Genomic DNA, 21359 nt, shown 5'->3' with positions numbered 1-21359 from the left:
CCCCTTTCCACATGTGGATCTGGAAGACTTAGCCTTTCCTTTTGTTCTCTCTCTCTCCCTCTGTGTGTTTGTTTCAGTCTCCTGTCTGTGTGAATGATGGCTTCAGTTTTGCTTTTTGTGTATTTTTGTAGCCGGTCCTTTTTCCAGGTTCCATGGGGGTGAGGAGGTCGTGTGGGTGAGGAGGTCGTGAGGCTCAGGCTCTAGCTCTCTGGAGACATCTGGAAGCTGCTTGACATCCTCCCGGATCCATTTTCTTTACATATCTTTACATTCTAGTAGATTTTTAGATAAGTATGTTTATTGTGGTGTTTTTTCTGTACACACACCATCTACCTGTTAAAGGCATTTTATTAACCCCCCCCCCCCCCAATTAAGTATCAAGTACATTTTATTCATTTTAGGGATCAAATGCACCTGACCTGACTCTGTTTTTTGGTCTGCACTAACTCCTAAGGGAAATATCTTGCTATTTAATACTCCACCATGTTCAGCAGCTAGTCTCTAACTATGTCAGTCTGCTTTTTGCTGCTGAGTAAGTTGTGAACACTTTGAGTTCTTTTTTGTTGCTGAAAACATCTGCCTGTTGCTGCTGGTTGATGAGAGCAGAGAGCATGAACCGTACTCTAGTGATTGCCAAATGAAGCCTCATGAAGCTCCATCAACCCCTTGCTTTATTGTCTGAGTCACTAGATGGTGCTCTCTGTTGAACAAAGGGTCAAAAGAACACTGAATTGCCATTTCTTGAGCCTTTTTCTTTAAACCCATAATGCTCAGAAAATAAAGAATATATATATTCACAAAGCTCCACAAGGCTTCACTTGGCCATAACTACCATACACCAAATGCGTTGTTAAACCAAAACATAGAGCTGAAAGATGCTAAAACTCACTCATAAAGAGTTGGAAATAAATCTCTATGGGTGCATCACTATGAATGCCAACTTTCACGTTACACATAAGTATTTTATTCAGTGTCGACAATAAAAAAATTGATTACGGGAACTGGAATTGAAATTGATTGTGCCACCATAAATACAGCATAATCATGCTCAATCTAGTTACAAAACCTTACAGTCAAAGTAAGAATAATGAAATGCAAATCAATTTTGATTAAATTTAAACAAAACCGCAATTTATTACAACTTGGGTTTTATTTTTGTAGCTTTGGCCATCAGTTCTCTCAGGTATGATAACAATACACTCAGCATAGTAACTGCTCAGATATCATAAGGCAGTGACCAACACACAAAAAACACATGATCAGCCCAACACACACAATGTAGCTGATAATCCCTCATTGTACAGAAAAAACTGTGTATGCAAACAACTCAGCTATTACATTAAATAGTATGATAAAATAACCGATAGAACAGATGACCAGAGCGACAAAAATAACTTCACTTGTAATAAATAGTATTTGTTCACATTCAATTCCCAGAAGCGGTGGCCAGGCACTCAAACCAACAAAATATATATGAATGTATTGGGTGGTAAATATGATATACATTTTAATTTTAAAATGTTTAGACATAAATTTAGATTAACCAAATTGAACCAAGTACCTCCTGACAAAAATATTTACCCCCGTTGTTCCCCTCCTCAGTTATCCGTCAGAAACTCCCCTTTGTCCCAATGAGACCTCCTCCTCAGCATTTTTACTCCATCCTGTCGCTGCCATCACCGTTGATCTGCACCACACAGTCCTTGTTCAAAGGCTCCTTTGAATGGGCCGTGTCGAATTGCTGGGTGCTCACCATGTATCTACCTCGAGCATCCAGCCCCAAGGCAGGGACAAAGCGACGGTCAAACTGGATTTCTTGGCGCAGGTAGGAGGTCCTCTTCTGGCAGGAGTCACCAGTTCCCTCCTGCAAGGCCGACAGGAAGACCACCAACTCAAAGTGGTTGGACGTGCCCTCACACAGGGCGGGGTACAGGGGGCTTTGGCGGTCCAGGGGGTGGTAAAATGTGAGTGGGAAGATGAAGAAGGGGCAGGGCTGCTGGCCTAGGTGATCCAAGTGGAAGTCCAGTGAGGTCTGGTGCAGTGCTTGACCTTCATGCTCCTCGTAGAGCACAGCACTCACTTTTACGTCCACCAGAGGGCGCTGCAGCAGGTTGGTGGCTCGTAGCATGAGGCACGTCTGACCCTGGTGTTGGCCCACCACCGCCTGGGGGCTGAACTGGATGGCTCCTGCTCGCTTCTGGGGACGCGCTATCTTGGCTACAAATGCACCTAAAGGTAGACAATATAGGATGATAAGGAGACATTTTGACCTTGTTACTGTAAACTTGTTTGTAGTAAATCACAGCAACAGAAATCAGGCTCTGACAATGGCAATATGGATACAAAATGTTCTCAAATTATTAAGACGCCAAGTGATAACATGGCTCCGTTCTTGTTTTTTAATGCATTGCTTTATTTGTTGTCTGCATTGTGTCCCCACACACATGTTCCTGTAGGTCCACATGGGAGGCTGTTGGGTTGACATTTGGATGCCATCAGGACAAAACTCTGATTCACTAATGGGGCCAAGGTGGGATACAAGTAGTCCAGTGTGGACATTTAGCACAGGTGTGAATACGTTTACCTTTAGATGTGTAGATTGTTGCAGGCCTATACAAATTCTGTGTTTCAAAAAATTCTGCAACTGACCCTGTGTGAAAATGAGTAGAGCTTTAAGTCCTTCACATACCAAACATTTGTCCTTTTATTACCAATCACGTACACTGCCAGATCACATTCTCTCCTCTGTAGCAACGTGGTCTTTCAGAGAAAAATCGTGAGTGCAATGCAAAGTGACTTGTTCAAGGACAACTATGAGTAACTGCCAACCCGCTCTACTACCTGAACTGCAGCTCAATGTGGCTACATGTCATCTTCCTGCCAATGCTAATGCTATTTTCTCACATATATATGTATATATATTTATAAATATATATATACATATATGTATACATATATTGCAAATGTTTTAGGCAGGCTCTACTCAGATGCTGTAAATCAAGAATGGTTTCAAAATGTTCAAAAAGTGTTAATAGTTTATTTTCATAAATTAACAAAATGCAGTGAATGAAGAAGAATAAAGAATGAACAGAAGATGAATCTGACCACCCTTTGATTCAAGACAGCATCAGTTCTTCTAGGTACACTTCCACACAGTTTTTGAAAGAGCTCGCCTGGTAGGTTGTTCCAAACATCTTGGAGAACTAACCACAAATCTTCTGTGGATGTAGGCTTCCTCAAATCCTTCTCTCTTCATGTAATCCCAGACACACTTGGTGATGTTGAGATCAGGGCTCTGTGGGGGCCTTGCCATCACTTCTTGTTCTTCTTTCCAACTGCTCGGGGCGCCTTTCAATGGGCAGCCCCCTCACTCTGACATCTCTCCATAGGTACTGAGCATGCGTGTATAATTCAGGCCTGTGTGTAATGTGTGTAATAATAACAGAGTGTAAATTGTAATTTCACCTTGTGGGACTAATTAAGGAATCTTAATCTTAATCTTAATCTTCTTCACACTGAAGATAGTTGTTAATGACCTTGACTGTATGTTTGGGGTTGTTGTCCTGCTGCAGAATAAATTTGGGCTAATCATACGCCTCCCTGATGGTATTGCACGATGGATAAGTATTGGCCTGTATTTCTCAGCATTGAGGACACATTAATCCTGACCACATCTCCAACTCCATTTGCAGAAATGCAGCCCCAAACTTGCAAGGAACCTCCAGCATGCTTCACTGTTGCTTGGCCTTGTTTCCATGTCAGAGGTATGGCTTTTTGGCTGCAAATCTTCCATGAAGACCACTTCTGGCCAGACTTCTCCGGTCAGTAGATGGGTGTACCTGGGTCCCACTGGTTTGTTCCAGTTCTGAGCTGATGTCACTGCTGGACATCTTCTGATTTCTGAAGGGAAATACGCTTGATGTGTTTTTCATCTGCTGCACGTCTGCTGCAAGTTTCCTTGCTCCTCAACGTTGCCTGACTTTTTGCAAGTGTAACTATGAAAACTTATGCTGGTTTGAAGGCAAAGGGCAGTATCACCAAATACTGATGCAATTTAGATTTTTATTTTGTTTGCTCACTTTGCAATTTGTAAAGTAATCAAAATAAAAAACAATTATTTATATATATATATATATATATATATATATATATATATATATATATATATGTATATCTGCTGTTCATTGAAGTGATACATCTACACAGCCGCCATATTAATCCAGGGGAGCCTGGAATAGGCCTGGAAATGCGAGATAGCGCACTGTCCACACCTATTTATATTTAGTCTGTAAAGACTGTGTAAGCTTTTTATGTGTTACTAACCACATTGGATAATTAAATAAATAAAAACAATTTATTTAATTATTATACATATATATATACTGTATATATATTAACGTACACAAAATCTTTGAAAGTGGTCCAGTATTGTCCAGCATTGTCCAGCATTGTCCAGCAGGCAACCGCTCTACCACCGCTCAGTGCTAGAGCGGTTGCCTGCCAATCAGAAGGTTGGTGGTTCGATCCCTGGTCCTGCAGTCCCATGTCGAAGTGTCCTTGGGGCAAGACACTGAACCCCGAGTTGCTGCTCATCGGAGTGTGAATGTGTGTGAGTATTTATCTGATGAGCAGATGGTACCTTGTACGGCAGCCTCGGCCACAGTGTGTGAATGGTTCCTGTCTCCTGTAGATGTAAAAGCGCTTTGAGTAGTCGTTAAGACTAGAAAAGCGCTATATAAATACAGCACGTTTACGTTTACGTATTGAGTGAGACCATTGTGACCGGCAGTTGTGAACCGGGCTGCAACATAACCCTACAGGACCAATGTTCAGTGTCAGTTTGCATCCACTAAAAGTGTTGTTTTTGCCACTGACAGCCGGATTATTTTTCAAAGTAACTGACAATATTATGGAAAGGATCCCTACAATGATAAACCTTTTTTTAAAGAGTAAGATCTCTTTGTTTAAGATTTGTTTAACATGAAACAGCCCCAAAATCACTATGAAGTGTGTTTCACTAGGGCTGCACAATTAATCGAATTTTAATCGCGATCACGATTTGGACTTCCCACGATCAAATTTGCGTGATCGAGCGATTATTTTTTTATAAAGTGTCATTTCATAGAACGCTCCGGGTTTTTTGCAAAGCCCATCTCCCGCTCCGTAAAGCCGTCTGCTCATGAGCCAGTCAGAGTAGTTCACTGCACCCCGTGCAGCTAAGTTTCTAGATGTAGACAGTCCCAGAGGACAGAGCAACGGGAGGAAAACTCAACAGATAGCAGTCGGTTATACGTCAGTCTCAAGGTTTACCAGTTTACCAGTAAACGCAACATTATGTCCCGTGACCCCGTCTGTTGTTTTTCCGACAACAGTGCTGACCAGTGCCAGTCGGTGGTAGTTAGCGTCTGTTAGCTGTTAGCTCCTCTAGGACGCACTAATGTCCTCGCATCCGCTGCAATGCTGTTTATATGGATATGGTTTAATTTTGCGTTACATGACCCATTTCATCTGTAATGCCGTGCCTGTGTCGGATCTTTCTACGCTCTCTCGTCCTACTCTCTCTCCTCTACTCTCTCTCCTCTACTCTCCGCGCCCCGCCACACAGCGGCCGCCGGTTCAAACTTCTGACATTTGTCTACAAATTTAATTTTTTATTGATATATGAGGGTTAAACCTGTATTTGTACCAGTGTTTCCATGGTAACTCTGCTATCGCGGCCGCCACGGCGAAGAACACAGAAGAAGTTATTGAATGCAACTAACTTCAGTTGGTAGAGTAACAGCGTGAGACGGAGCTGCTGGACCTGGACCTGGGCCAGAGATGTGACCCATGGCCAGAATATCATAGTTCATAAAAATGCAGCGCAGTGAAGATACAGACGTTTCATACACACGCCGTGTGTATCCGCCGTTCGACCCATGCTGGACCCGTTCATGATGAGTCAGCCGTCTCTCTGTGAGTAGTGTCCATCACACTCCCTGTCGCAGTTATAAATAGCCTATGTGACAATACAATTTGTTTTGGTTAAAATCAACAAATAATCGTGAGAATAATCGCGATCAAAATTTTGATCAAAATAATCGTGATTATCATTTTGGCCATAATCGTGCAGCCCTATGTTTCACAATGATAAAATTACTGCTGCAGCGGTTGGACCAATTTCAAAACTTGTTGTTCTATCAGTCACTTAGACGTGGACCCACAAACACATGGGAAAATAGGTTGATGGTTGAAAAAAACAAGGTAAAAGAAGATTTGGTTGAAGTTATGCATCACTGAAGATGGGGAAACCCCCACCCCCCCACTTTTTCAAATGTAGTATTTTGAAAAAAACACTTAATAGTTTAAATTTTGACTCTAGTTTGGCTCCCAATGTTTGCATGCAGGTCACAGACTTACAATTAAGTCTGTGACCTTAAAGTTCATGTTTATGGAGAGAAGGCTTTAAGAATGGAAAAGTTGTACCTGTGATGAATGCTTCCAGCATTAGCCCCAGCAACATCTGCACAGCCAGCAGGGCTATGGCACTGGGACAGTCCCCACTGGGGAACATGGTGCCGTAGCCGATGGTCAGCTGTGTCTCCAGGGAGAAGGAAAAGGCAGCTGTGAAGCTGGTTATGTGCTTCACACAAACTACATGCCCCTGTGGGGGGGCATCGTGATCTTGCACTGCCAGGTCTCCGTTGAGGTGGGCCAGCAAGTACCAAAGACAGGCAAACAGCAGCCAGTGCGCCAGGAAGGAAGCGCAGAAGGCCAGCAGGACCCATCTCCAGCGCAGACCTACCAACAGTCCCCACAGGTCATGGAGGGCCAGCACCCAGGCTCTGCCCAGGGCCCCGCGCCACGATCCTGAGGAGCAGACCGGTGGACGGAGGGCACAGTGTCCGTCTTTGGTAACCAGGCGTTGGCGGGGCGGGGACGACAAGAGTGGAGAGGAGGAAGCCTTTCCACCCAGAACACTGCTGTTCGATTTGGTTGTCATGGTTGCAGGTGGATATCAAGCAGGGAAATACAGGATAATCCTGAAATGAAATAATAAAAGAATCCCAGGAATATTTTACAAGCCTGTATCATTCAATGTTAAAATCAGTTTCATTTATGTGTGTCCAGTTCAGAGGTAGATCTGATATGCGAAAGCAAAGCTTAGCACAAAGACTGAAAGCAGGGAAAACTTCAAAAAACGCCAAAATTGTCAGATTTACATGATATATCTTATAAACTATTTACCTCAAAATTAGGGAGCCTTTGAGCTCAAACCTGGCAGTGAATGAGGACTGTACATTTTTATTTAAATATTTATGTGCTGTCATTTTAGGCCTTTATTTATATAGGACAGATGAAGACATGAAAGGGGGAATGACATGCAGCAAAGGGCCGCAAGTCTGAGTCAAACCCATGCCCTTTGCATTTAGAACTAGATAGGACCTCTAGATATGGGCAGGTGCTCTACCAGGTGAGCTATCTAGGCACCCAATGACAGGACTTTTTAGATTATATGAGCTGTAGTCAACTGCTGGAGAAATATCTCCAATGTTACCTGCTGAACCTTTGTTTTTACGCTTCTGTCCCTACCCATGCAAATACGCATTGTGAAAATCAGCCTTTTCTTATCTAACTTCAGAGCTATAACCATTCTCAATAACTACTGGATAGATTTTTTTTACAGACATTAATATCCCCAGAGAATATGACCTACTAACTTTGGTGGTCCTCTGACTTTTCCTGTAGCCCCACCATGAGGTGTGGTTTTGAGGATGGATTAGGATGACATTTTGTGCAGATATTCATGTCCTCCTCAGGATTAATTGAAATGTATGTGACTTTTCATCAAGCGCCATCATCAGGTTACCTGCCAAACATCTGCATGTAGCCTTGTTATTGTGAGCATGCCTGCTGACATCAGCATTTAAATTCCCCCAAACTACTGTCTTTCTAAAGTATCTCTTTAACAAATGACAAACAATTTGGTGTTACTATTGTAATATCTAATGTTATATTTTTTTCATTTCCATTTACTGAGCCTCCCCCGAAACGGTTTGACACCCCCCTGGAGAGGCCCGCGTGCCACTTCTAAACCTCTGTATGAGGAGGATTGCCATAAAATGTGCTTAGAACATTCTTGCAGAGGAGAGAAAAAGTTGGTGTGACAAGTTTAGGCTAAAAAGGGACCAACAAGGCCCTTCTCAAGGCTTAAACTTTAAATCCCAATCCTAATCCTAGTCCTACATCTCAATTTGAATTCCATTTTAAATATTACCAACAGTTGTAATACATTAACTGAAATATAGATTTAGACAAATCAAAAACTCATTACATTGATGACTTGAGTCAAAACATCTGAATTCTGGTTCCCATATGTATAAAACCTTATATTAGTGACAAATTGGCCATTTCTGAACTGGCACCAAAAGGACCAAACGTACACTTCTCCTGCAAGGCTTTGACACTTTTTCTTTCTTTTTTTGACTCTAGTTTAGTAGTAACTAGTAGTTAAGTTAGGCTAAACTAGTCTTGATGAAATTGATATCCATTTTTTCATCTGGGGTTAAACAGTATACATATTATCATTTTATATATGATGAGGAACTGTTCCTTTAAATCCCAGTGTTAAGCTGTATCTACAGAATCACCATGTGTCTAATTTAAACATTGCATATGTGCGTAGAGGAACTCTGAGCACCAGATGGATGTGAAGGCAGTCCTGACAGGCAGACAGCTAGAGTCCTGTACTCGTCAGAGTTTCTATTTCTATGTCAATATTGTTGCCAGGAGATTAGAGCAGGTCCCAGCTGGGAATCTGTCTGAGGAACACAGCCACATGCAGAGTAGGAATGCGTCTTTCATCTGCAGGGAGCTTTAAACTTACTGCACTGCATGGCTCTCCACTGATCTTGTTCCCCAATCACAATGTACATCCACTATCATTTTACGCATGCATTTATTATGCACGTCTTTGATGCATTTGCTGTGACATTTGTGTAGCTTCCAAACATAAGAAGTTCCAACATAACTATAAATCCCATTTGGGGGCACGAGGAATAATGTTACATTTTAAAAATAAAGTTCGATAACATCATAGATTGTTGTTCGAAAAGTACCCACAGAAAGAAATATATATAAATACTGGATAGTTTTATAAAGCATGTTTCAACCAAGTTAATAACACAAATTAAAAACTTGGTTATATTTCAAAAATCTGAAATTGGTTCAGCAGTCCTAAATAAGAACAAATTAAACAACATCAGAACACTTTCTGTGTTTATCTGACAAGCAAACACTGACCAACTGAGGACTTATCTGGGACGTAAGCCGCAGCAATAGCAGGATAATGAGGAGTGTGTTGGGTGAATATGTAGATAGTTTGGTAAGAGGTTTGTCTTTGTACTGAGGCTGGGGGGAACAGTCAGCAAGGCCGTCACATGAGAACCATATGCTCGCTGAAGCTCCACTGTACTGGACCTCAGTGTGTCACATATGTCACTGGATCAGTCGGTCACCAATAAACCTTTACTTCCTCTTCAATGTAATGGCATTAAGTTCCCTTTAAAACACAAATTTCTAATGCAAATAATATTAGGAAGTTTGTACTGGACCTTCCCTTGTGTTCAGCATCTCCAGCTATAGACAAGGTTGCCATTTAGTCGATTTTGATTGGCTCTCTGTCCAGGCATGATGACAAGGAAGCTGCACACAGTTACTGTGACTAGTAATAGTTTGCATTGAGCAGATTACATGCAACATGTTAGTCAGTGAGCTATAGATGTGTTAGTAGGTGTATTTCTGAGATAATTGTTTAATCGTTTTACTATTTGTTTGTGCTTTTTATCTGTGTTTGTGCAAATTGGTCTATGCTTAGTGCTTATGTGCTTTTATTTGTTCTTGTTTGTTTATGTGCTCCTATGTGTCCTAGCACATTTACATGTTGGACTCAAGTGCTTATGTTTAATCAAAGTGATTGTTTGTAACTTTTAAATGTTTCTGAAACTGTTGTTCCATCTGATGATCATAAATGACCTGTATCAGCAAACAAGACTAACAGTGAAAAGAACACTGTTCCTTTATAGTTTTTAGAAGGGCCTCTGCCTCGGTCACAAAATAATTTACGGCAGGTAGACGCCGCTGCAGTAACACATTCTGGTGGGTCACAGATTTTGGCTGAACACCGGAAAAAAAGCTTCTTTTTTTTTTTACAGTAGGCCACCAAGCCAAGGGTAGCAGGATGTTTCTTTATATAGGCCTACTTGTATTAAAATTTTATTTTAGAAGTTATCTGTTATAGTTATGGCTGATACTTGGGCATGGCCATCACAGAACAGAAGGAAATTAAACGAAGAGCAACTAAAAGCTAAAAGGGAAAGTGAAACAACGGGCAAAATCCGAGTCACACTCGGTCGGGCTTTCAACAGATGGAGACAATCCGAATTAGCCCTCAAGTATGCATAATGTCTATTCATTTTATGTAATAACTTTAGATTGCACAAGGTGGTTGTTAGTCAGTAGCCGACATTAAATTCCGTCCCCCTTCCATTTAGTGTGGACGTTTTATTCCTTTCTGTCCATGTTTGTGTTAGCCTACTGTTTTCTTTCCATGGGTTTCAGGAAATGTGCCATATAAATCTAAATTATTACGTTGGTTGCTACAACAATCTCTTAATGCTTTGGCAGCAAAGGGCCGTAGGTCAGACTCGAACCTGGTGAAATCAACAAAAACTGAATGTTACAAATTGGCACTTTAAATAATGAAGTATTGCAGCCATGCTAGCTTCATGCTGACTCCAGCTCTGTAGTGAACACACCATATCCATCATTGTAGCTTACTCACTGAATATGAATTTTTCCAAAAATTTACTTTTCCTTTGAGTGACCAATGCTAATTGTTATTTCTTCTTTTGTTTTTGACAGGGTCCATTGTTAATTTTGGAAAGTTCAGTAAACTGGCGTTAGCGTCCTTAGCACCGGAGTTAAGTGCTGACCGAGTTGGCTGCTAGCTGGCTGGTGGCTCACTGTGGATGTGTCCCCGGGCTGGGCTGTAATGACAGTGGATGGTTGTTAGCTGGCTGGGGGCTGACTGTGGATGTGTCCCCGGGCTGGGCTGTAATGACAGTGGATGGTTGTTAGCTGGCTGGGGGCTGACTGTGGATGTGTCCCAGGGGCTGTTGTCAGCTCTCATTCTGACTGAAGCCGTGCAGCGCCGGGAGAGTGAAGCAGACAGACAGGGGTGTGCTAGCTAGCTAAATTAACCTTAGATTAGTCTATCCATACAGTTAATGTAACTGATAAATTTGTGGGTCAGCCCAGAGTTGTTAACCGTGGTCAAAACAATCATACTAAACATAAACCGCCAATCTTGTGGTAGGGGCAACAACTTTACTTTCGAGCCACAAGCCACCCTAATGCTAGTATAACAGCACCCTTTCACCCACAAAGTATGTTTAATGTGCCAGCTAGCTAGATAGAGTAATTTAATACATACTGCTTAACATTATATTACCTCAATTCATAAGTTACAGTTAATATTAAAGGCCCTCATGAAGTAAAAAAGGCTGTTATATGCCAAATATATAAAATAAAAAACAAAAAAACACAATTTTGAGTATTTTACCTTTATGATCAGGGTCTGTTGTCTTCCTAAAAAACAGCTTGAAATGTTTAATGACTCATCCTGCACTCAGGATTTACTGTCCAATGAAAATGTTTTATCAAGTTTTTATGTGCCACCCTCATGATTATGAATCCTGCCTGTTATCAATGAGGACCGACGGCTAGCCAGCAACATTGCATCGGTTGTGGTAGCGTTGAATCCAAACACACACACATACACACACACACACACACACACACACACACACACACACACACACACACACGCTATAACAGCCACATGTTGTCGGGGCTGCTGATAAATAATGTGGCTGATGTCTAATTCAATCAAGAGAAACTTTACTTTTACTGGCTCTGTGCCAATGCAGCACATGTATGCTACATGCTACATGCTACATGCAGATGAAAGGAGACGCTGCTGAACAACGGCGGCCGGGTGAGAATGGAGGGAGGCGCAGTTCTTCTGTATGTACTGCCAGCGTCAAAGTCGATTCCCTTGTCGAATTTTGTTTCCCTCCAGATAGAATGCATATAACCCCCCTCTGTAGTTAGAGTTAGGGTTAAGGTTTGGTTCAGGGGGCAGGGAAACGTTACGTAAAGTTTCCGTTGTTCTCCTAATCTAACAGAAACAACATTTGAGGGAAGTTTGTCTGGAGCCATTGTCTTTTTATTGGTCCAATCAAGTGCAAAGTGTTTTATTTACCACTCAAATGTTCCATTTTTTAAGAATGGGTGGGGGTGTTGCGCAATCACGGAAAGGCTTGTATCATGTGGACACGCCAACAGTTCTGTTCTCATTACTTAGAATTCCTTATGGGGGAGACAGAAACTATGCACTAAAGCTTTAAGGTTGCATTGTTGTTTTTTAATGTTTGGGCTATGTGGCAATGCAGCTACTATTGCGGTTGAATTTTAATGGTATTGTCTTCATTAGAGATCTAGTCTATATCCAAGACGTTCCACACCCAGGATTGTTCAAGTGTCGCCGTAAATTCCGCAGGATGTCTTTCATTTCGGCTAGATTTTTGTTACCTTCCTTTTTTTTGTGTTGGCGTTCTAAAGGGGATTTCTGAGGACAGATCTCTGCAAGGTTAATCCGGACAGCTAGCTACACTATCTGTCCAATCTGAGTTTTCTGTTTGACAACTAAAACAACCTTTGAAAGTACACACGTTACACCAAAACAAGTTCCTTCACGAGGCTATTTGCTGCCATTGCCCCATCTGGCATAGTGCTGCCCAAGATGGTTGTGATTGGTTTAAAGAAATGTCAATAAACCAAAGCAGGAAGAGGTCTGGCAATGTAAGATTGTTAGAGGCGGCTGCGGCTCAGGTGGTAGAGCGGTTGCCTACAATCAGAAAGTTGGTGGTCGGCAGTTCTATGTTAAAGTGTCCTTTACAGTAGAGATCTAAACTGAAACTGGCTGCAACCCGTATTTGATGATTTTAAAACATATAACCAAGCCAAATGAAGCCTCATGAAGCTTAGTGAACCATTTTCTTTATTTTATGAGCCAACTATATGGCGCTCTCTGCTCAATAAAGGGTTCACTGTTAGACTTTTTATTGTATTTTTGCGGTAACTCCCCGATTACAGTAAGTTACTGGCAACACGTTGCCAGTAAGTTACTGTAACTACCCGATTACAGTATCATAACCGTAAATGTTTTTTACAGTATAATACCCTTACTGTAACTTAGTTTTACAGTATTAGAATACCCTTACTGTAACTTAGTTTTACAGTATAATACTCTTACTGTACCTTAGTTTTACAGTAGTAAAAATACCCTTACTGTACCTTAGTTTTACAGTAATATAATACCTTTACTGTACCTTAGTTTTACAGTAGAAAAAGTACCCTTACTGTAACTTAGTTTTACTGTATAATACCCTTACAGTAATCATATTATAATTACAATTTGCTAAATAATACTGAAATTGTCTTGCTGTATTATAGTTTTATTGTAATTGTGGTTCACAATGTTTTACACTATTTGGCATTGGCTGTACAAACAATTTTAAATATTTTACATAAATTCTATTGAATTTAATAAATTCCAAATAATTGACTTTAGCCCATGTACAAAAGTAATACATTTTTGTTTTCAGGTAAAAACATCAGGAACAAGATATTTTTTTACTCTGAAAGTGCAAAAGAACAGAAAGTTGACATACAAGTGATACTAAAACGATGTCTAAATATACGCCAAAACACTGGGCAGCATTCAGAGGCGAATACAAGTCTGAACAATGTAGTTACCATTTGAATTGACTCTCAAAACGAATTGAACATTTTAAATCCCGAAGAAAACTAAATAACCTGTATTTGCAAATGTATACAAAATGTGGTGTGGTTGTTACCACAAAGCTGAAGTTGTTGGGCTTTGGAAGGAGGAACAGTCTGCTTAGAAGGATTTGTGGAGGCCGGACCCATAGTACTGTTGCTTGCTGATCCACATCTTCTGGAAGGCGGACAGAGAGGCCAAGATGGAGCCTCCAATCCAGAGATGCTCTGGTGAGGTGGTCCATACTGGACTGTATGAGAAGCAGAGAAATGATCATGAGTTTTTCTCATCTAAACTGTTAACAAACTTAAAACTTGTGCATAAACAGAATATGACAGTATACAAAATAAGTCACCAGTAGTGAAGTCCCCAGATAATTCAAAGGTTCTTTCTACTTTCTTTTGCTGTCTGTCGATGGGTTTGGTGATGATGATTTTGGAGCCGTTTCACAAAACTGATCTAACTAAGGATCTTCCTCTTTAAGTAAAAGGTTAATCTCTGTTAGGATCCTTTCCAAAGGGTGTCAGAAACTTAAAATAATATGTTGACACCATCAGTGGCAAAAACAGAACTTTTAGTGGACGAAATTGACGACGCACATTTGCCCTATATGATTACATTAGAACCCGGTTTGAAAGCTGCAGGTCACAGTGTTCTCGCTCAGTACTGGACCAACTTCAAAGATTGTTATTCTTATCAGTCACTTACACAAAAAAACATAAGAAAACTTTAACTAAAATTAAAACAACACTTTGTAGCTTTTGCTGCATAACTGTGACCTCTGCTTACACAAGTGGTAAATACAAGATGATTTAGTTGTGTCATTGTTGGAGCAGGAAGGGTACGTAGCCGCACCACTTCATCGTACTGTGTAATCATTTTTCTGATGTTAACTATTTTACATCACACAAGAAAATGCTTACCTAGTTTGATGTCATCCACTCAAATTCGGTGAGCCGTTGGAGGAAGGTGGTGACTCTGGAGCTGATGCTCGTCACCTTTCTTTGGACGACTCTTCCCGTCTTGTAGCTTGTACCCACAGTAGCAGTGCACTTGGTGCCCTCATCTGGGTTGATCCTTAAGAAGAATCTTAAAAGAAAAACAGGTTTAAGATTTTCATAATCAAGAGCAGTCATCTTTAAATACAGCCCTTTATTCACACACACACACACACACACACACACACACGTATGTGTTTGTGGTTCCTGTTTAAAGGAAGTGGGACATTGCTCATTTCCACAAGAAAACCTATAGTTTGCCGTTAGTGATGTTTTTTCACATGTCTACAGAATATTTCTAATTCTTGAGTACACAGGTTGCAAAACGTATACCTGTACATACTTTTTGTTGTATGAGGATAGATTGTTGAAAGGGATCATGTGCTCCTGTGGGTCATGGGGTCAAGCCTTCTTCCAGCTTTCTTCTTCCTCCCATCTCTCTCAGTTGTTCCAGTCACTGGTTGTTGTTCTACATTTGAAATGATGAAAAATTATTTTTTAAAGTGCATGCATGGGGTTATAAATACAATTACAACAAGATAAAAAAATGCATGCATTAGTATGCAGGTAACCAGTATAATGTAGGTAACTCTTATATTGTTAGAATAACACAGAATGTTATGTGATGTATTAAAAGTTCATCACTATGTCATTATAAAGAGTCCTTAAATAATTTGTTTAACAATCTGTCAAATTTAAGTTCAAGGGGCTTGGAAAATACATACTTTTCTTTTCCACCATAAACCATGGTAGAAAGCAATAATACTACTGCAAAGTAAGGCACTGAGGCAAATCTTTGCTGGACATCACGATGGTTTTAAGTGGCCAAACCCTGAAGCTAAGGCAAAAAACTACTCTCCATAAATGCTGGAGGCACTGAATTTGCCACCAAAACTAGAGCTTAATGTGGTTAACGATGAATTAAATTTACCACACGTCTTTTTTTAGCTAAAAAAACTATATAGCTGTAATAAGTTGTGCTTAATCATTCTAAAACACTGACAAACCAACCAACAGAATTGGGAGTTTAACGTTAGCATTAACCGGAGGTAATGTTAGCCAAAATACGGCAACAGCAAGCTCATAAGCTAGCAGAACCGACCTTAAACTCCCAGAATATGGGTTACATTGTATTTCAGACAATGGTGTGACAAATAAAAAAGATGTGCCGAACAGCGAATGTAAAACGAGTAGTGTTAGCTTTACCGAACGTCGTAATTAGAGCTAGCTAATCCTCACCATGGGAAAATGTTAGGTTGGAGCGCGTCTGGTTTTCCTTCGGGGGGAAGCTAGTTAACAGCTTGCTCTAGCCCAGCTATGACACAGGTCGGTAAGCTAACATCGCCGCTTGCGAAGGCTATCAGCAGAGATTTTAATGTCACAGAATTAGCAAAGATTGATCTTACCTTAAGCTGCTCCAGCTCTCTCTGAGTAGAGTGTGTGACCGGACTCTGCTGCGCACGGACCAAAGCGGTACTCCTTTGATGTCTCGAGCCGCTACTTCTTTCAACACCTTTGAAGTATCTACCCGCTATTCTTTTGAAGTCGTGAGGTCATATCACAAAATTTAAATTACCTTCGCAGCTAAAAGCATAATAAATGTAAATATAAATGTAAAATATCTTTATAAAATGAAATAATTTAATTGTATAGATATTTTATTTTTCCATTTAATTTCTATGCTTCTTTAACATTAACTAAATATTTTATTGAAGTCTGTCTTATTTAACTACAGTATCACTACTGCTGTTGTTTTACAACAGACTACCGCATATTCAAAAAATACAGTAAATCACTGTAAATCAAATGTTACTACCCATAATGCAATGCATATTACAGTAATGAACCGGAAAAGAAAATTACGATATTTTACTGGGCATTTTGTGGTAAGTAACTGTAGAAATACAGTAGAGTTTAACAGTGTACCGCAAATTCAAAATATACAGTAAAGCACTGTAAATGAAATGTCAATACCCATAATGCAATGTTTATTACAGTAATTAACCGGAAAAGAAAATTATGGTATTTTACTGGGCCATTTGTGGTAAGTAACTGTAGAAATTACAGCAAAGTCTAACAGTGTTGAAAGCACTCTGAATTGCCATTTCTTCAGTATTTCTCTTTAAACCAAGAGCCATCTAGTGGCCTCAGAAAATAAATATGGTTTACAAAGCTTCATTTGGCCGTCATTAGCGTACTTTGACTAGTAAAATCTCTTTCAGATTGTTGACAGAACCTACTCAACTTACTTCCAGGACGTAATGTGGTCATGATCTAAAACCAGGAGAACAAGACTTAATTCAGGCTGCTTTACAGGTGCTAAAGCTTTCAGTGAGATCAAACGATTTTCAAATTTTTCTAAACAATCCCTTTAATATTTTGAAAGGCTATGAACATATCACAATTAAAATATGATGCATTATTCATTAAACTATCCAGCATTAAATAAGAGTTGAAAGTTCCACGTTGAACCAACGTCAAGTAAATGAAAGTTCTTTGTGCTAACAAGTCCCTCTTTTTACTCGAATTTGAATGCATGACTTATACTTTGCAGTCATAGGTGCTTTTACCACATGGCATAGGTAAAGGGCCTCGTGAATGTTTCTGTTATTTATTTAAAAAATATATAAAAAACAAACGGTTACACATGTTGTGACTCAATCATTGCTCAGGTCTATTTTAACGCGAGCGTTTGGACAGCTGGGCAGGAAGTGAAACAATGAGAGCATCTAATCGGTTTACTAAAAAAACGCTCCCCCCAAACATCATATATGGTTCCAACAACAATGCTAGAAATAAGAAGGCATGGACTTTAATACAGGTGTTAGGAGTGGATGGTAGATACTAGCTAATTAGCACGTGATTGTTCTATAAAGCACTCATTAAAATCTGCAAGTTGGGCAGGCAAGACGCTCCGCTTCTGAGAAGGTTCTGGTGTGGGATTGCGTGGGTCACAACAAAACACAGTAAAGAATCCGGGTCAGCCTGCTGGGGAAGCCTCTCATATACAGCATACAGAGCAGCTGGAGACACATACGCAACCGCAGGCCACACAAAACTACCTGTACAATGTGCCCAACAGCATTTATAAAAACAATGGGTGTAGCATCTTCAAAAACTCAAAAAAAGTTCATTGGTTACCCAGGAATGCACTCGCCAAGTGTGAAGTATATTGGATGAACAGTACTCGAAAAACATTTAAAAGACAACCAGACACACTCTCTCTCTCTCACACACACACACACACACACACGGTCCTCCCTTTATAATTGGATGTATCCTCCATCAAAATGCGACCAACTCAAATTTCCACTTTTATGCCGATGATGCTTTGATAAACTGCTCTGCGGCTTCACCAAACCAGGCTCTTTGTCAGCAACAACTTGCTCTTAATTCCGTACAATGTACCCTGTGTGTTTTAAAATTGACAAAGCAAAACAAAACAAACCTCATGATGTTTTCAAAGGCAAAATCAAAGCCACTGAACTTTCCAGTCTTTCATTTCGAACAAGTAAGTAGGAATTGTAATTGATACCTCACTCTTATTTGAGCTTCACATCCAGCAAACTGAAGTTAAATTGTCTCACTACATATGAACATTTCAGCTATCAGTTGTTTTACTGTCACAGACTGATGACACTGAAAGTTGAAAGTGGAACATTGCCTCCTAGAAACTATGCATTAACATTATTAAAAATAAAATCTAAATAAGTTCTGGATTAAACATAATTGCTTCATGAATTACTTTCACTGGCCACATTTTTCCAGTACAGGAAGTGTTATGTTCATGTTTGAGAGTGGTTGGTTTGGGACTTTGATGCTAGAGACAGGTGCTTGTGTTCAGTGTTACATGAGTAGGTGCGTTTAGGCTTCGAAAACATTCTGGTAAGGGAAAGATGGTAAAAAGGTGAAGATAACGTTTTCCACAAATCACTTTTTTATATTTAACCAAAGCCACAATCTATCCATGAAACTAAACCAATGCAGAATATTTTAGGAAAGAAAAACAATGTTTTTATAATTATATTTAGTTTTTAAAAAAGTTTAGTTTTATGACTATTTTTTGGAGATTTTTGGCCTTTATCCGACAAGGCAGCTGAAGGAATAAGGGGAGAGAGGGGTCATGCAGTAAATGGCCGCTTTAAGTAACTGTTAAATAAATTTGCTGATGTAAATAAGCATTATATAAACTGAACTATACATGTTTAGGAAACAGGGTAGTGACAAGGACACAGATCAGTCTGCAGTGCAGTTGAGTGCTTGTTATTTAAGCTTAAACCTTCAAAAACAGACATCCTCGCACAGTGTTCACACATTCCAGCTGTGTTGTATCCTGTTTTTGAAGTTAGTCTCTGCAGAGTTTATGTAAATTCACTGTGTGAATTATGCAGCTTACATTATGTCACACTGACTTTGGTGAGATATTTTTCAACTTATATTGTGAACTTTATGTTTATGAATTATACAATCAGAGAAACGTGCTGCACTAAAGTATGTGTCTTGGTCATGGGATGCTTAGGGGGAATAGGGAGGGTTTCTTTGTCTACTTTCATATATATATTTTGGATATTTGACTATGTGAATGTGAATACATCCTAACCTTTATTCAAGTAACTTTGAATCCATACCTTCAACTTAAAGTAATATTGCATGAAGGTAAGTAGCTTGTGTAAAGACATTGACAGTTTTTCCCTCTAAGTGAGTTGTTCAAATGTATGACGATGCAAACAAACAACACTTTGTGGAACTGCTCTGAGTCCCTGAGGCTGGGGGAAGACTCTCTGTAATAGTAATGATGACTACGCGTGACGGTGCCTAGTCAGCCATTTTCCCATCTTTAAGCTATCTGTGCTAACGTAGAAGTTCAGAGAGCAAGTTTGTGGAAAACCGTCTCTTTATTGCCTCCTCGGAGGGGTGCAGAGGGGTTTATGCAACATTCAATCTGCAGCTGTTCACTTCTTCTATTCCCTGTTACCGCCACTCTATCACACAACATATATGTCTGGAATAGGAAAAAAAGACAAATTCATTTGATTTGATTTGATTTGATTGATGTGGTATTGTAGTGATAAAAATGAACATGTTTGTTATCTTAGCTGTCACAATGCTTGTTAACTACAATCTGAAATATAGACTGTCAATTTTTCATCTGGGTTGTAAAAATGATTTTAGCCGATCAAAAACAGTAAGAAAAATATTCTTTACTACACTTATTCTAATTAACAAAGTAAGGTGCACATAATTGATGTCAACAGACAAATCCATGGATCCACAAAGTTACATTGCTTAGGCTCCTTAAGAGTCACACATCCCAGTGGATCAATCACTCATGGTTCCGGTATCAGTGCCTCAGCTCTGCCCAGCATTACACACTGTGGTTTGTACTCACCTAGAGCTGCAGTCAGGGCTAAACAGGGGCCCTCTGACCTTTTCACCTAAGAGCTGGTCTGAGGTCTGCCAAGTGGGCAAAGGGGCCGAGGCAGATGAAAAGGGTGCTACTAGTTCCTTGGAGGACGGCGTGTAAAATCCCAGAGGAATCCCGAGCAGAAACTGTCACCCCAGAAAGGTTTTCTTGGTGTAGGAGCCAGACTGAGCACGGCGCTCTCTGCTCCTCCGATTTGCAGCTTCCAGCTCCGGGGCGAGGATGATTCAATTGGTCACATTACCCTGCATGGAGCCTATTAGTGTTCCCGGAAGACAGAAGACAGAGGGAGGGGGGAAAAGAACAACACCTTGTCACAGTTCATTCAAAGAGCTGCTTGTTGCTGGTTGGTGTCCTGCAGCTGCTGCTGCAACAAATTGGGTTTGCTGATAATGTGGTGCCTCTATGTGTGTAAGGTGTGTACATACACACATGTATCCACATTTTGTTGATCTATATTTCTTCTTTATTTGTGTGTTTTCTGATTTTACCTGTGATATCAAATAGTAACAAAAAAAAAAAAGTCATGGTAACTTTGGAGATGTTTTGTTCAATACTTTATACACATTTTCCTTGAGTTCAGTCTGTCATGTCTGTTATTGCTTTGGAAACATTTGGCATTGCCACTGGAATTTTAAATAAAGTGTGGGTTCCACGGTATAGTGGAAAAATAAGCTGTGCCGGTTTTAATTTTCACATCAGGCATAGTCATTATAAACTAATACGGTGCTCCATCACTGTGTGACCTCAGAATAGTTAACATATTAACCAAAGGGTCACAAAGGGCTTCTTCACTTGTGATTAAAGAACAGTAAAGCAACATGACTGGAGGTTAAAAGTCAACACTGTTTTTAAACTTCGAGCAGCAAGATAGCAATGTTGGTAGATCAGTCAGTGTGTCCCAACACTTTAATTTAAATACAGCCCCGTGTCATGGCAGTGTGGGCAGTGGGGCTGGGCGGTATACAGTATATTATGGGGTGCCGTTTGTAAAGCAGCTCGTGCTGAAAATAACAGCAACATTTTGTCACATTTAGCTTTAAATAATGTTTAA

The 21359-nt window shown here is 40.1% G+C and overlaps 1 protein-coding gene across 1 annotated transcript; it reads right to left on the bottom strand.

Moving 5' to 3' along the window:
- Positions 1-686: 686 nt before the first annotated feature.
- Positions 687-20552, bottom strand: kcnj13 (potassium inwardly rectifying channel subfamily J member 13). Its single transcript, XM_032506863.1, has 3 exons — positions 20273-20552; positions 6466-7022; positions 687-2229 (listed from the first exon to the last, which is right to left on the bottom strand). The coding sequence occupies exons 2-3, from the start codon at positions 6980-6982 to the stop codon at positions 1655-1657; spliced, it is 1092 nt and encodes a 363-aa protein (XP_032362754.1). The 5' UTR covers positions 6983-7022; positions 20273-20552; the 3' UTR covers positions 687-1654.
- Between the last annotated feature and the right edge of the window lie 807 nt (positions 20553-21359).

The sequence above is a fragment of the Etheostoma spectabile genome, chromosome 3 (assembly GCF_008692095.1).
Source record: "Etheostoma spectabile isolate EspeVRDwgs_2016 chromosome 3, UIUC_Espe_1.0, whole genome shotgun sequence".
NCBI lineage: Eukaryota > Metazoa > Chordata > Actinopteri > Perciformes > Percidae > Etheostoma > Etheostoma spectabile.
This window is presented reverse-complemented; position numbering and strand designations above follow the sequence as displayed.